At 40.1% G+C, this 15,964-nt stretch overlaps 3 protein-coding genes across 3 annotated transcripts; all 3 read right to left on the reverse strand.

Annotated features, from left to right (window-relative positions):
• Positions 1-137: 137 nt before the first annotated feature.
• LOC146575771 (GTPase IMAP family member 7-like) lies at positions 138-3,220 on the reverse strand. The gene is made up of 2 exons (XM_085270637.1): positions 2,909-3,220; positions 138-1,306 (listed from the first exon to the last, which is right to left on the reverse strand). The coding sequence occupies exons 1-2, from the start codon at positions 2,964-2,966 to the stop codon at positions 351-353; spliced, it is 1,014 nt and encodes a 337-aa protein (XP_085126763.1). The 5' UTR covers positions 2,967-3,220; the 3' UTR covers positions 138-350.
• A 2,481-nt stretch (positions 3,221-5,701) lies between these two features.
• LOC146575772 (GTPase IMAP family member 7-like) lies at positions 5,702-9,310 on the reverse strand. The gene is made up of 2 exons (XM_085272592.1): positions 9,172-9,310; positions 5,702-6,980 (listed from the first exon to the last, which is right to left on the reverse strand). The coding sequence occupies exons 1-2, from the start codon at positions 9,227-9,229 to the stop codon at positions 6,025-6,027; spliced, it is 1,014 nt and encodes a 337-aa protein (XP_085128718.1). The 5' UTR covers positions 9,230-9,310; the 3' UTR covers positions 5,702-6,024.
• Positions 9,311-10,357: 1,047 nt separating this feature from the next.
• LOC146575773 (uncharacterized) lies at positions 10,358-15,868 on the reverse strand. Its single transcript, XM_085270640.1, has 4 exons — positions 15,254-15,868; positions 15,048-15,116; positions 12,491-12,777; positions 10,358-11,510 (listed from the first exon to the last, which is right to left on the reverse strand). The coding sequence occupies exons 1-4, from the start codon at positions 15,471-15,473 to the stop codon at positions 10,623-10,625; spliced, it is 1,464 nt and encodes a 487-aa protein (XP_085126766.1). The 5' UTR covers positions 15,474-15,868; the 3' UTR covers positions 10,358-10,622.
• Positions 15,869-15,964: the final 96 nt, after the last annotated feature.

Raw genomic sequence — 15,964 nt, forward strand, 5'->3', positions numbered from 1 at the left:
CTGTGTCGAAGAAAAAAGGTGGTCGTACCAAATATTGATTTTAAAACTCTGTATTGTATTTCCATGTATATGTCCGCATATCCTTGCATTTACTTTTTTTCCTAGTAAAATATAAAGAAAAAGTGGTCGGCCGAGACTTTTGTGTAGTACTTTAAATATTGTTTTCATTAGCATTTTTACAGTTCTGTTATCTGATTAAATATGAGATCAATGAGATGATATCAGATGACTATATTTTCTAACTATGGACAGAAAAATTTGTATGAAAATTATTTTTGTTAATTAAATCACTTCGATATATCATCTGTCACACATTTGAATGATAAATCACTAACACAGTAAAAGCTCATCTATTTCTTTTTCTTAGAAAGACCTGGTATTTTTCCTGGAATAATTGGAAAAATGGTAAAAGACACCACAATCAAAATGATTCCTATAACACAAAGCCATTTAGCTGCTACCCCAAGATACCAACATAACAGTAGACACAATACAGCCAGTAACAGGATGCTCTTCATGAGGTAGGACTTGCTGCACAACTCCCCCTCTGCATCTTTTCTTGCCCTTTCCTCCTCTTTTCTCCACAGCTTTGTCTTCATCTTCTTTAGCTCTTCATCCTTGTAATGCTCCCTCAGATTTCCCTCCTTTTTGCTGATTTCTTCATCTCTCTCTGCAAGGATGCTTTCCTGTTTTTTTCTGATTTTCCTCTCCTTCTCAGGATACAGCTCTGTCTTGTAGTAACTACCTCCATTCAGGGCCACCAGGGTCTCGATCTTCTCCATAAAAGTTGTGACCTGCTTCTGGTCCTCCGGGGTTTTGTTGTTGAAGACGTGGAAGCCACCGCTACACTTGCGTATGAAGTTGCGGAGGTTCTCGTCACTCTCAGTAATGATGTTGTTTATTGTTTTGTCTTCCAGGCGATCCCCGTGGGTGAACAGCACGATGGTGTAGTCCCACACTCTTGGGCCAAACTTTGCTTCAATCAGCGTGTGGGTGTCTTGGTCTTCCTGAGTCAGCCTTCCTAAAGGAATAACATATGCAAAGACGTGGGGTCCTGGTTCCTGGAGTTTCAGGCGTTGAAGAATCTCTCGGATGATGTCCTCCTTGTTGCTTCCCTTCTCGAAAAGCCCAGGTGTGTCAATCACATCAACAGGTACATCTCCAACCACCGCGGACTCTTTTTCACAGTGAACAGTGATGCTGACCAGCTTCATCTCTGAACAGAACACCATTTTATTGAGGATGGTGTTCCCACTCGAGCTCTTGCCTGCACCACATTTTCCAAGAAGCATGATCCTCAACGGCTCTGTCAACCCAACAAAAAGCATTTTTAAACACTATTCAGAGTTCATGAAAGTCGTTGTGCCCTTCATTCTGACTTCTGATATTATTATTGTTTATTTGTAGAAATTCGTGGCTTTCACATATTAGCCCAGACTGTTGCATCCCAGGGCACAAACAGTATGAACTTTTTTATTATGTTTTTACATTGTGGCAAATGCAAAGCATTTTGGCATTTGTTGATGAATAAAATAAAAAGTAAAGTAATACACTGTATGTTGTCTCATGTTAGCATTTGTGGCTTGTTTTGTTTTTATATGCCTTTTGAAATATTTTTTTCTTATCTTACTTTTTCAGAAAATAGATGCCTACTAATCTTTTGTTAACAAGTTGCACCTCAACCAGAAACTTCTGGTAGTCATCAACAAGTGTGTGGCATAATGTTTAACCGTTCTTCTTTGCAGAACTGGTACAGTTTATCAAAATTATTTGCTTTGTTGGCAAAGAACCGGGTTTTAAGCTTAGTCCTGTTGTTGGAGACTGAAAGTCTATGATTGAGATGCAACTTGCTCAAAAACGCCCATCCCACCTTCTTCAAATGCCACAAGAATGGTGTCAAACGTTTGCGCTGCAAAAATTTTCTTTTGTGCCACTATCATTTTAAATATATTAATAAAGGCTTCTAGAGGTCATCAGAGGTCAACCATTCATGTGATGAAAATTTCCAAAACATTGGAAATGTTTCTATGCAGGCCCTTAATGAAGGTCTTAAGGTCTGTTGCATCATCTTGTGTGGGTTAAAGGTATTCTGTTTATAAATAGCCTATAATTAAATGAAGTGTTTTTAGCTCAAATGAAAAGGCTGCGGATCACTAACTATCAATGTTTCATAACATTATATTACTCCAGCAAATAATTTTTTTCTCTGACAGAATGCATACTTTATTTTAACTAATATGTGTTAACCTAGTTTTTTACTTTTAAGAGTGTGATAATGATAAACAATATCCAATAGTGATATTATGTTTTCACAACCTTTTCACAGGTTAGACCACCAGTAAAGAAAGGTGACCTCTACAAAAGTGGGAATAAGGAGCACGAGAGTGAGATGGAGACATTAAATGAACATTAGAGGCTAACAGTACTGTAGCTTAATTACACATCTCAAAATCACTGTTGGCTAACTTGGTGTAGGTGTGTTAATTAAACACACACACACTTACAGGAAGAAAGCAGATAAAAAGAGTCACTGCCATTTTGGAATTTTATTTTTATTAAAGTACTGTAAAAAAAATTAACATATCATATTAATTATATTATCTGGTTTTGTTTTCTCCCCATTGTAATGTCATATTGTATATATTGGCTTCCATCTTCAAACATCTGAAACAAGCCCTATAAACTGCAGTAGCCAACAGCTCAGCTAAAGCACCAGTATGACTCACACTGCTCTCTTTTTCTTTCTACATGTGTCAGCTGAACAAGGGTAGACACGTGCTTAAGAACATGCTGTAACTACACCAACTACACCCACAGGGGAAAAATACATACAGACATACAAAAAATAGAATAAAAACATTAAACTAAAAACTTTTAACTCAGCAGCATTTCCATATTTCATACTGACCCTGCTCCTGCTCACTTTCTGCTGGACAAGGTATGCTGTCAGCGGCCTGAGTGCTCATGGTGGACGAAGACAGAAGTATCACCAAAACTGTAGACGTCGGTTAACTTGTCCTCGCTGGCCTGACAGTCCTGATTGAATCTCAAAGCAAGTCTGTTAGGTGAAACTTTTTTTTTACACAGCTTCCTCGGTGCTTTCTGTTTCAAACTGAGGGTGGGGCTCTACAGTCACGTGACCTGCTGGGTGCCCCGCATCCACCAAGTTAAAGTCCAGTCCACATACGCTGAATAATTAGGTCAGCAGCGACAATCGGCCGCAGTCCTATGTCCATAGATGTTATTTTTCTACCTGTTTCGAGCCAAGAGTATTTCCACCCAGCCTGTTTTAAATAAACCTCTGAACTTGGCACTCTACCCGCGTCTTATAGAGAGTCACTGGATGGGACACACTTTTATTGTGCAAGGGATCAAAGATCTGATGACTTCTTGCATAAGAGCTTAATGTGGAATAAAGTTATGATTTCAAATAGAATATCATTACTTTCATTTTGACTGAGAAGTAGACTTTGATTCGTTGGTATTTTATGGTGAGGCTGAGAAGCAATGCAACGAGGAAACAATTAAACTATTACATTTAAGGATACTGCGATTTTTATATCACTAAAACACACGTGTGTTAACACACGAACCGCCTAAAGTGTGTTAAGACAATTGCGCTTTAAAAGTTTGAGAAGCAATACAATGAACGGTCTCAGCGCGCCATCTAGTGGTCAGTATACTTTAATGCTTCATAAAACGTCCTGATCAGGGATAAAGCTTCGATAAATTCACCCCTTTAACAAAATGTAAAATGAAAGTATTTTAAAATGTGCGTATTTACTTTCAGCAATGAAAAGTAATCAACTACACTTACACCGGACCTATGTAGTATTTTGAGAGAACATCAAGTTAATGGTTAATTTTTCAGCTACATTTCAATGAGATATTGTATTTTTAACTGCAACATTTGTCTGAAAGGTATAATCATTATCCAAAGATCAAATGATGCCTTGGTGGCAGTCATTTTTTCATTCATTAATGAATAAATAAAGCACCTTGAGGCGACTGTTGTTGTGATTTGGCATTATATAAATAAAATAAAATTGAATTGAATAAATGAATTTTGTCTCCAAATCCTCAACAAACATTAACAGGATGCAACTAATCTTATTGGCTTGTACTTTATTTTAGGGTTGACTCTGTGATCATAACATTTGCTTTTAAGACACATACAGTTAATATCCTACAAGCCTACATGGAACCTGAGATTATCTGTTAGGTCACTCATGAGGATTTCCTGTTAAAACCTAAAAATGAAAAGTAACAGGGATGATTCAGAGCCCTGCTTATGAAGATAAAACCTTGTTGTCATTTAAGATTCTTTATTAAATAAATTTTGGGGGATTTTCTTTGCCTTGATAATATTATAATAACTGCAGCAAGAGTCCTGACAGGGACTAGAAAGAGAGAGATCATATTTCTCCTGTTTTGGCTTCCCTTCATTGGCTTCCTGTTAAATCCAGAATTGAATTCAAAATCCTGCTCCTCACATACAAGGTCTTAAATAATCAGGCCCCATCTTATCTCAATGACCTTGTAGTACCATATCACCCTATTAGAGCACTTCGCTCTCGCTCTGCAGGCCTACTTGTTGTTCCTAGAGTATTTAAAAGTAGAATGGGAGGGAGAGCCTTCAGTTTTCAGGCCCCTCTTCTGTGGAACCAGCTTCCAGTTTGGATTCGGGAGACAGACACTATCTCTACTTTCAAGATTAGGCTTAAAACTTTCCTTTTTGCTAAAGCATATAGTTAGGGCTGGACCAGGTGACCCTGAATCCTCCCTTAGTTATGCTGCAAAACACATAGGCTGCCGGGGGATTCCCATGATGCATTGAGTTTTTCCTTTCCAGTCACCTTTCTCGCTCACTATGTATTAACAGACCTCTCTGCATTGAATCATATCTGTTATTAATCTCTGTCTCTCTTCCACAGCATGTCTTTTATCCTGTCTTCCTTCTCTCACCCCAACCGGTCGCAGCAGATGGCCACCCCTCCCTGAGCCTGGTTCTGCCGGAGGTTTCTTCCTGTTAAAAGGGAGTTTTTCCTTCCCACTGTCGCCAAAGTGCTTGGTCATAGGGGGTCATATGATTGTTGGGTTTTTCTCTGTATCTATGAAGCGCCTTATGTTGTGATTTGGCGCTATATAAATAAAATTGAATTGAATTGAATAGAAGCTTCCAGTAAATTTTAAAATGCAAATGTAAAGTTATATACACAAAATTTACAATGTTGACAAGTGCTTAATATGCCCACCTCCAGACCAGCATCCAATTTCAAAATGCTTTAATTCCACAATCATTCACCTAAAGAAACACGTAGTGGCTGCAGTGACTCCAGACATGCTCATGGGATGAGTTTGGCATATGCTGTGGGACTTATTGAGCACTTGTGCACACTGTAAGTTTATATTCAGCCATTACTTGAATAAAAGTATAGCCAGAAAAAGCATACCCGGATAGAAAAGCCCAATAAAACACTATCAGTCATGGACTCACCTCCCTAGAGTCTGGACCTCAACTTCATTGAAGCAGTGTGAGATCATCTTCACAAAGAGCAGAACAAAAAGCGGTCAGCATCCAAAGACAGCTTTAAACATTCTTCAAGAAGCCTGCAGAACTATTCCTGAAGACTACTTAAAGAAATGAGAACAAAGCTGCATAAGAGAGTTCAGACTGTGTCAAAGAAAAAAGGTGGTCGTACCAAATATTGATTTTAAAACTCTGTATTGTATTTCCATGTATATGTCCGCATATCCTTGCATTTACTTTTTTTCCTAGTAAAATATAAAGAAAAAGTGGTCGGCCGAGACTTTTGTGTAGTACTTTAAATATTGTTTTCATTAGCATTTTTACAGTTCTGTTATCTGATTAAATATGAGATTAATGAGATGATATCAGATGACTATATTTTCTAACTATGGACAGACAAATATGTATGAAAATTATTTTTGTTAATTAAATCACTTCGATATATCATCTGTCACACATTTGAATGATAAATCACTAACACAGTAAAAGCTCATCTATTTCTTTTTCTTAGAAAGACCTGGTATTTTTCCTGGAATAATTGGAAAAATCTTAAAAGACACCACAATCAAAATGATTCCTATAACACAAAGCCATTTAGCTGCTACCCCAAGATTGCAACATAACAGTAGACACAATACAGCCAGTAACAGGATGCGCTTCATGAGGTAGGACATGCTGTACAACTCCCCCTCTGCATCTTTTCTTGCCCTTTCCTCCTCTTTTCTCCACAGCTTTGTCTTCATCTTCTTTAGCTCTTCATCCTTGTAATGCTCCCTCAGATTTCCCTCCTTTTTGCTGATTTCTTCATCTCTCTCTGCAAGGATGCTTTCCTGTCTTTTTCTGATTTTCCTCTCCTTCTCAGGATACAGCTCTGTCTTGTAGTAACTACCTCCATTCAGGGCCACCAGGGTCTCGATCTTCTCCATAAAAGTTGTGACCTGCTTCTGGTCCTCCGGGGTTTTGTTGTTGAAGACGTGGAAGCCACCGCTACACTTGCGTATGAAGTTGCGGAGGTTCTCGTCACTCTCAGTAATGATGTTGTTTATTGTTTTGTCTTCCAGGCGATCCCCGTGGGTGAACAGCACGATGGTGTAGTCCCACACTCTTGGGCCAAACTTTGCTTCAATCAGCGTGTGGGTGTCTTGGTCTTCCTGAGTCAGCCTTCCTAAAGGAATAACATATGCAAAGACGTGGGGTCCTGGTTCCTGGAGTTTCAGGCGTTGAAGAATCTCTCGGATGATGTCCTCCTTGTTGCTTCCCTTCTCGAAAAGCCCAGGTGTGTCAATCACATCAACAGGTACATCTCCAACCACCGCGGACTCTTTTTCACAGTGAACAGTGATGCTGACCAGCTTCATCTCTGAACAGAACACCATTTTATTGAGGATGGTGTTCCCACTCGAGCTCTTGCCTGCACCACATTTTCCAAGAAGCATGATCCTCAACGGCTCTGTCAACCCAACAAAAAGCATTTTTAAACACTATTCAGAGTTCATGAAAGTCGTTGTGCCCTTCATTCTGACTTCTGATATTATTATTGTTTATTTGTAGAAATTCGTGGCTTTCACATATTAGCCCAGACTGTTGCATCCCAGGGCACAAACAGTATGAACTTTTTTATTATGTTTTTACATTGTGGCAAATGCAAAGCATTTTGGATAGCATTTGTTGATGAATATAACAAAAAGAAAAGAAAAAAGTAAAGTAAAGTAATACACGGTATGTTGTCTCATGTTACCATTTGTGGTTTGTTGTGTTTTTATATGCCTGTTGAAATATTTTTTCTTATCTTACGTTTTCAAAAAATAGAATTTTGTATGATTAACCAAAATGATCCAGGCATTAATGATTCTTTTACTGCAGAAATTGCTATTACGAAATTTAACTACTAATTTCAGTCATGTTATACTGATATTTTTCTGGTTATTTTCCATAACTTGGTAGCTTTTTGGCAACAGATTCGCTACTGAGCAGAGATCCAAGAGACAACAGGCTCCAGGTGGCCAAGCCGAGACGTGTACGGCGAAAGTCAAAGTTCATTTAGAGAATAGAAAAGAGACTCAAAAAGTGACCTAAAACTATCAAGGTAAATATGTTACAAAATGTGAGAGCTTGAAAATTTTTAGTTATATATAACAACCAGCTGTACGTTCATGCCCTATCCTCTCATATAAAAGGCATAAAGAGAACTCTTATTTACAGCTGTGATTAGAAGTTTATATTCACTCATCGTGGGCATGAATATCATGGTAATTTGGGGGCATTTAACTGTTTTTTTAATTGTTCTTTCTCCAAGGTGAAATGATTGTACAGCATACATATTTAAAGTTGAATTTCGTTTGGATTTTCTTGAATCTGCACAGGGTCAAAAGTTTACATACAGGGTCAAATATAAAGGTACATGCCTGCTAATCTTTTCTTAACAAGTTGCACCTCAACCAGAAACTTTTGGTAGTCATCAACAAGTATCAATAAGTATTCCGGCTGAATGTTTGACCACTCTTCTTTTCAGAGCTGGTTATTAAATTTATTTGGTTTGTTGGCAAAGAACCGGGTTTTAAGCACAGTCTTGTTGTTGGCGACTGAAAGTCTCTGATTGAAGTGCAACTTGCTCAGAGTCATTTAACCAAATATCACTGAGTGTATGTATATATTTCAGTTTCTATGTATCCTTTTCACACAGGGTCAAATATTTAGGTATATAAGCAGGATGCAGATGCAGGCAAAGCAGACAAAAGTAAAAAGACGCCTTTGTTCCAAAGATATGTACACTTTTCACCCTGTGTGGATTGGAGAAAATCCCAAAGAAAATCAGACTTGTACACCTAACTCTTTGTTCGTTTTTAGGTCATTAAAGATGTACAATCATTCCACCCTTGGAAATGAAGAGTCTCTTGGTTTTGTGATGTACAGTTAGATTTGCAATCAGTGATTGGTTTAGCTGTGATGTAGAGTGAGATGAGAAGAGGTAAAAGCAGTAAAAGCAGAACACAGCGGCAGACAACACAGACAAAAGTAAAGAGAAGCCTTTATTATAAAGATACAAAGACTCTAACGAGCAGATAGGTGGGAATAAGGAGCACGAGAAACGAGATGCAGACATTAAATGAACATTGCATCAACATTAGAGGCTAAAAGTGCACTTCTCAAAATCACTGTTTGCTAACTCAGTGTTTGTGTGTTAGTTAAACACACACACACACACACACACACACACACACACACACACACTTACAGGAAGAAGGCAGATAAAAATAGTCACTGCAATCTTGTTTTTTTTTTTTTTTTTTTATGAAAGTACTGTAAAAAACATTATAAAAGTTCTGTGGTTTTGTTTCCCCACATTGGAAGCTTATATTTTAGAGAATGGCTTCAATCTTCAAACATCTGAAATAAGCCCGATAAACTGCAGTAGCCAACAGCTCAGCTAAGGCACCACTATGACGCACACTGCTCTCTTTTTCTTTCTACATGTGTCAGTTGAACAAAGGAAGACACGTGATTAAGAGCACGCTGTGACAGTAAGAAGGAAACGCCGTCCAACGACACCCACAGGGGCAAAAAAACATACAAAAAACTAAACAGAAAAACATTAAACTAAAAACTTTTAACTCAGCAGCATTTCCATATTTCATACTGACCCTGCTCCTGCTCACTTTCTGCTGGACCAGGTATGCTGTCAGCGGCCTGAGTGCTCATGGTGGACGAAGACAGAAGTATCACCAAAATTCAAAACTCAAAGTCTGTTAGGTGAAGCTTCTTTCATCACAACTTCCTCGGTGCTTTCTGTTTTAAACTGAGGGTGGGGCTCTACAGCCAAGTCACATACTGGCTGCACTACGAGAATACCGCATCCACCAAGTTACAGTCAAGTCCACATACGCTGAATAATTAGGTCAGCAGCGACAATCGGCCGCTCTGCAGGACATTATTATTTTTTCTACCTGTTTCGAGCCAAGACTATTTCAAATGTTTTAAATAAACCTCTGAACTTGGCACTCTACCTGCATCTTATAGAGAGTCACTGGATGGGACACACCTTTATGGTGTAAGGGGTTGATGATTTCTTGCATAACAGCTTAATGTGGAATAAAGTTATGATTTCAAATAGAATATCATTACTTTCATTTTGACTGAGAAGTAGACTTTGATTCGTTGGTATTTTATAGTGAGGCTGAGAAGCAATGCAACGAGGAAACAATTAAACTATTACATTTAAGGATACTGCGATTTTTATATCACTAAAACACACGTGTGTTAACACACGAACCGCCTAAAGTGTGTTAAGACAATTGCGCTTTAAAAGTTTGAGAAGCAATACAATGAACGGTCTCAGCGCGCCATCTAGTGGTCAGTATACTTTAATGCTTCATAAAACGTCCTGATCAGGGATAAAGCTTCGATAAATTCACCCCTTTAACAAAATGTAAAATGAAAGTATTTTAAAATGTGCGTATTTACTTTCAGCAATGAAAATTAATCAGCCACACTTATTCAAACACTGGACCTATGTAGTATTTTGAGAGAACATCAAGTAAATGGTTCATTTTTCAGCTACGTTTCAATGAAATATTGTAGTTTTAACAGTAATACTTATCTGAACATTATACTCGTTATCCAAAATAATCCAAAGCCTGGCTCTCAGTCATTTATTCATTCATGAAGCTAAAACCTTTTTGTGATTAAAGATTCTTTATTAAATAAATTTTGGGGGATTTTCTTAGCCTTGATAATATTTTAATGGTTGAAAGTTTATTGCAACTTTTTAGTAGTTAATCAGTGTTTTATTCTTGTAATCTGGGGACAAAGTGTTCAAATGACCACAGCTTTAAGGTGCATATCCAAAGAATCTTTTTATTTGATGTCAGTGAAGCAAACTAACATATTTACAAAGCACAACAATTTAAAAGCACGGAACAATGACTCACCTTTGCGCTTGTCTGTTATTTAGTTAAGAGTTCGTCAAATTCAAATTTATATTAAATTATGCTCATTAAAGTAGCGTTATAGTGCATGAGAGCTTCATAAGGAGGATCTCAGGTGGGGGAAAAACAAGGTCAGGAGATTCTACTTTCCAGGCTTTCACTGTAGATTATTTCCGATCAGCCAGCCTCTGTAGGAGGGCGATGACTGTGTCCTGTTTGGAGGAGAGCAGCTCCAGGGCCGTGGCTATCCTTCCTAGGGACTCGGACATTCGCACCTCCCTCCTCTCGCGCCTCTTCTCTCTGGCTTCAACCCTGCGGCGAGCCACTCGATCGAGGTAGGCCTGCTCCTCCTGTCGCTTCAGAATCTCCTGGAACAGAGTGGAGCCGCCTTGCTCCGCTTTCGCCTTCTGGTTCTGTCCTTCAGTTCCAGACACAGTTGTTGTAGACAAAGAGGTGGCAGCAGAGGAAGTGAGGCAGGAGGACGTGAGGGGGAATGAAGAGGAGAGGCCGAGGAGATTCTGGCTTTGGGTGAGCGATGTTGTACTCAGGCGAAAAGGGATGACACCTGATGAGATGGATGGAGCTTTGCGGCTCGTGTAGCCCAGTGTGTTGAGGTCTGTGTTACTGGCGGAGATGAGGGAAGGGGATGTGGTGGCTGTTTCTGTAAAACAAGGCGAGGTGATAAAAGAAGGAGCCGGCACAATGGTGGCTGGGTGAATACTGGTAGTAACAATGTCACCATTGAGGACGATCAGGGGCTTGTGGTCTGGAGCATTAGCTGAGCTAATGGTCGCTGCAGTCACCGACGTACTGGCAGCGCTGCCAGCACTGGAGCCCAGACTTACTGAGTCCACACCACCAGCACCAGCACCAGCAACAGCAGCAAAGTCACTGCTAGGACGGATGATGGTGGACGTCGGCTGTGGGAGCTGCAGGGGCTTTGCAGCGATCTTAGCCAAAGGAGCAGGCAGTGTAGAAACCGTGCTGCCGCCTTTGTTTCGTTTGTTGTTGACGATCTGAGTGCCAATGGTGTCGCAGAGGGTGGCGTCCATCAACTAGAGTGGAACAAGACACACACAGAGATATGGAGAAAGTACACCAATGAATACATCAAACAGCATTGTAATCCATGACTTACAAATACCAGTTAACAATGTAACCGTATGCTGTCTTAAACCTTGTTACTTTATGTTATAATCCTAGTTATTTCTGCTGTACTTCCTCACAGTTGTTCAGATTAAACATCCCTGTACAAGAAGAGTAAGGATTTGGGGGTGACAGGGTCATGGGCAGCCAAGGGGGACTGATCAGGCCGGGAACGAAAGCTGGGCCCATGTGGTCTGATCCAACAGATGAGCTACTGTAGCTCCAATTGCAAAAAAAAGTTAATACTAATTCTGATAGAAAGGTGTCAGAATACACAGTGCATCACAGTTTGTTGCATATGGGGCTGCGTGGCCACAGACCAGAAGGTGCCCTGGTCTGAGAGGTCTAGTGGAGCCCATGGTCAGGGATGTTTTGGCAGCAAAAGGGGAAAAACACAATATTAGGCAAGTGGTTATAATGTTATAGCTGGTGGTATATCGCCAACAGCAGAAGAATGCTTCTGATTTCTAGCCAGTAACCCTGAGTTTTGAATTTTGTAAGATAGACTAGGCCTGTACTCTACATCGACCACACCTTCCAAAATATATAAAGCAGCCGTTTCTTCTTTCTGCACAATTTTTATATATATATATATATAGACACACACACACACACACACACACACACACACACACACACACACACACACACACACACACACATTATCCACAGATGCAGAGTGCAGCTGTTAAACTCTGAGTGGATGATGATTATTGGTGGCTGCGTTTGAGGTCAGTTACATTTGTCCTGAGGGGAAATTCACATTTCCACAACTGGAAATTTCAAGCGTCTCACTCTATAGTATGTCCAGCTGTGAGGTTTACTTAAATCAGTACTTAATGTCAGCAACTATTTTTTATCCCCAGGTTTGTCTTCCCGTTAGACTCACATCAAAGAACTCCCAAGACGTCTTAGCATGTCCCGTCTCCCGGCTGCGGTCTTTAACCCTCTTGTATGTCACAATGAGGTTGTTCCACTTGCGACGGATTTTCTCAACAGGCAGTATGTGCCCCTTGGAGGCCATCTCCTCTTGGACACTCTGGAAGAGCTGCGAGCGTTCCCGAGTCTCATAGAGACCCCAGCGACGCCCGACGGCCTCAATCAGACACAGAACGGCTTTGGAAGAGAAATCCGAGCCAGAGCAAAGCGTCTTCTCGGCAGGGGGCATTACTGAAGCTGGGGGAGAAAGAAAGCCACTTGTGGTGTCACTTCATATGTAAGATAAATGGGTTAAACTGGGGAAAATCTTATATGCATACAGTTGTTATCAAATGTTTAGATCCACTCATCATGGGCGGGAATATCCTGGTAATTCTGGAATTTTAATGATTTCTTTGAACTGCTTTTCCAGGGTAGACTTACTGCACAAGTTTGAATTTATTTTGGATTTTATCTAAAACATCTAAAACACACAGTCAGTAGTAAACATACAGGTGCAAATATATAAATATACTCAATTAATTCTTTTAATAAGTGAAAATTCTATAAAGCTTGAGAAAGCTATTAGTGACTGACTATAACTGGTAGTTTCCCTTTGCCGTCATGAAAAGGATTTGTTTGATAGCACTCACAGGTTTGAACAATACAAGACACTTATGTACAGATACCAAATACTGTACATAAGTGTGAGTTATTTGGATGTGTCAGCACTTTGCTAAGGTCTGGAAAAAGACCCAAACTGTCAACCTCAAATGAGAGAAAAGTGGTCAGGATGTTTAGGAACAATCCAGGAACAACCAGTGCTCACACACCAGCATCACTGTCCACAGTGAAACGAGTTTCACATTGCCATGGACTGAGAGGGTGCCGACCAAGATAAAAGCATCTGGTCAAAAATCCGCACCTTCAAGCTTATCTGAAATTTGCAGCTGCCCACATGGACAATCCAAATGTCTTCTGGAGAAAAGCTTCGTTGGCAGACGAGACAAAGATTGAGCCACAATCAGGTATGTTTGGAGGAGTAAAGGTGAGGCTTTGAAATCTAAGAGCCCTGTGCTAGCTGTCAAGCATAGTGCTGGTAGATTCTGACTCTGGGGCTGTTTTGCTACCAGGGGTAAATCAGGATTTGAGGTAAAACCTGAAAATAGAATCTCCAGTTCTGTCCAAGTTTGAACATACAGTTGAAACTTGGACCCAGTTGAATGTTCCAACTGGACAATGATCCCAGGCACACAGATAAACTGGTTTTGGAATAGATACAGTAGACAAACATTAAGCTTCTGGGATGACCTTCCCAAAGCCCCGACCTCAACCCTGCTGAACTTCTGTGGACAACACTTAGAAGCTGAGTCTGTGCCACGAAACCAACAGATTTAAATGAATTCTACCAATTCTGCAAAGAAGACTGGTCAAATATCCAGCCAGGAATATGTCAGAAGCTTGTTAATGCTGGTCGAGGTGCAAGTTGCAAAGAGACATTAGTGGGGGTGTGTGTAAATATTTGAGCCCATATGTAATGTTTGATCCTGTGTAGGTTGATGAGTGGATGTAAACCTATGACCACAACTGTATTTGCAGATACAGAAAAACTGCATTTTCTGCATCTGTAATTCCTAGTGAGAGATTTTCAACATTTCTGTTTTCCCTCTTGTCGTTGGTTTGACGTGTGCGGGGGTTAGTTTCAACAGCCAGAGTCAGAATTTAGCAACATTTGATGAGCTATCAAACACCCCAACAGATGCCCATCAAATCTGATCAAAACACACACAATCCCAGTGATGCAGAAACTTTATTAATTGTGAAGGATAAGAACTGAATGGCTAAGACTTGAACCCTAGTTTTTGTGGACTTTTTCAGGTGCATGAAATAGGCACAAAATACATGGTGTATCAAAAAGAATCATCTGATTTCAGAAGGCTATATGTTTTTTTTAAACTATTAGACGTAGAAGCTTCCAGTAAATTTTAAAATGCAAATGTAAAGTTATATACACAAAATTTACAATGTTGACAAGTGCTTAATATGCCCACCTCCAGACCAGCAGCCAATTTCAAAATGCTTTAATTCCACAATCATTCACCTAAAGAAACACGTAGTGGCTGCAGTGACTCCAGACATGCTCATGGGATGAGTTTGACATATGCTGTGTATCCACGGGGGGACTTATTGAGCACTTGTGCACACTGTAAGTTTATATTCAGCCATTACTTACATAAAAGTATAGCCTTTTCTTTTCGATGCACCCTGTGTAATAGCATTTCTATGCAAATGATTAAAAAATGACATGTTTGAATTTTTAGGTTATTCAAATTCCTTTTAACAGTCATGAGATTTAATGTGTATATGTGCGGATACATCATATCATCATTTTATATGAATTATTAAAAGAGGTTAATGTACGCAAGTGTTGCCAGTTATTACTTCTGCCAGAAAGACTTCGGTCAGTCAGGTTATGTGTTTTGTTACATTCTTGCTGGTGCTCTCCTCTCACTTTGAATCTTACTTACCTGGAGCTATCTTCAGGTATGTTTTTCCATCCCCAGATGTGGTGAAGAAACGCTCTGTGCTAACAGGGTCTGATGACAGAGCAGATAAAAGCTACATAATCTACTGAAAAGCAACAGATTCTGAGTGGCCATTAAGAAAACAAAACAAAAAAGGAAGCAAATAAACGAGGCCGAATGGCCATAAATCATCTCAGGTGAGCACTCACACAGTAGTACAGGAGTAGTTGTCGTGGCAGCTTGCAGCTCTGTGTCAGCCAGCTCCTCTGCAGTCTGTTCCCCTCCTCCTCCTCTGCATGCGGTATCTCCGCAGGGCGCAGGCGACTCCTGCCTGCCCAAAAGCAGCGCAGATGCATTTTCATCCACCGCTTCAGTTTTCACATGCAGCGCTGCGACGTGGTTGCTGCCTCCTTGCAGATCTCCCTCCATGGCTGACACAGAAACAGAAAAAAAGGGAAAAGGAGCAGGAGCTGAAGGGAGAGAGCTTGTATTGTCTGCGCAGGCGTTGAATTGAGGAGAAAGTTTGGAGATCTCGGCTGTTAATCGATGATGCAGACTTCAGCGTGAAGTCGTGCAGCCAAAGTCATGACTGATTTAGCTGTGAGCGTGATGGACAAATGCCACCCCCTGCATGTTTTTCCGTGAGGGGCACGGAAATGGCTGCGCTGACCACCTCAGCTCAGCCGACGGATGCGCAGAGCGGCTGCGCAGCTCTCAGCAAGGATTTGCTGCTGGCAACCGTGATGGTGACGTCAGCTGACCGCACGTTTGGCACATGTTTAGTAACAAAAAACCAAAAAATAATTTTCAAGATAAGAAAAAAGAATCCGGATTTAGCTGTCAACGTGCCAACGTAGGGGCAAATTCTGCACGTTTTATTGCATTAATAACAATAAATATTAATAAATTAAAATAAATAA

This window comes from Mchenga conophoros, linkage group LG4, assembly GCF_057382185.1.
Source record: "Mchenga conophoros isolate Kocher_MC1m ecotype Shallow Benthic linkage group LG4, M_conophoros_male_GT1.1, whole genome shotgun sequence".
Taxonomy (NCBI): domain Eukaryota; kingdom Metazoa; phylum Chordata; class Actinopteri; order Cichliformes; family Cichlidae; genus Mchenga; species Mchenga conophoros.

Bases quoted from the DNA above. Each gene is read 5' to 3' on its own strand.
- LOC146575772 (XM_085272592.1), bottom strand. From the start codon at position 9,229: ATGAGCACTCAGGCCGCTGACAGCATACCTGGTCCAGCAGAAAGTGAG. The intron at 6,981-9,171 runs GTCAGTATGAAA...TTGGGTTGACAG, and splicing joins AGAAAGTGAGCAGGAGCAGG to AGCCGTTGAGGATCATGCTT.
- LOC146575773 (XM_085270640.1), bottom strand. From the start codon at position 15,473: ATGGAGGGAGATCTGCAAGGAGGCAGCAACCACGTCGCAGCGCTGCAT. The intron at 15,117-15,253 runs GTGAGTGCTCAC...CTCTGTCATCAG, and splicing joins AACTACTCCTGTACTACTGT to ACCCTGTTAGCACAGAGCGT. The intron at 12,778-15,047 runs GTAAGTAAGATT...TTTCTCCCCCAG, and splicing joins ATACCTGAAGATAGCTCCAG to CTTCAGTAATGCCCCCTGCC.
- LOC146575771 (XM_085270637.1), bottom strand. From the start codon at position 2,966: ATGAGCACTCAGGCCGCTGACAGCATACCTTGTCCAGCAGAAAGTGAG. The intron at 1,307-2,908 runs GTCAGTATGAAA...TTGGGTTGACAG, and splicing joins AGAAAGTGAGCAGGAGCAGG to AGCCGTTGAGGATCATGCTT.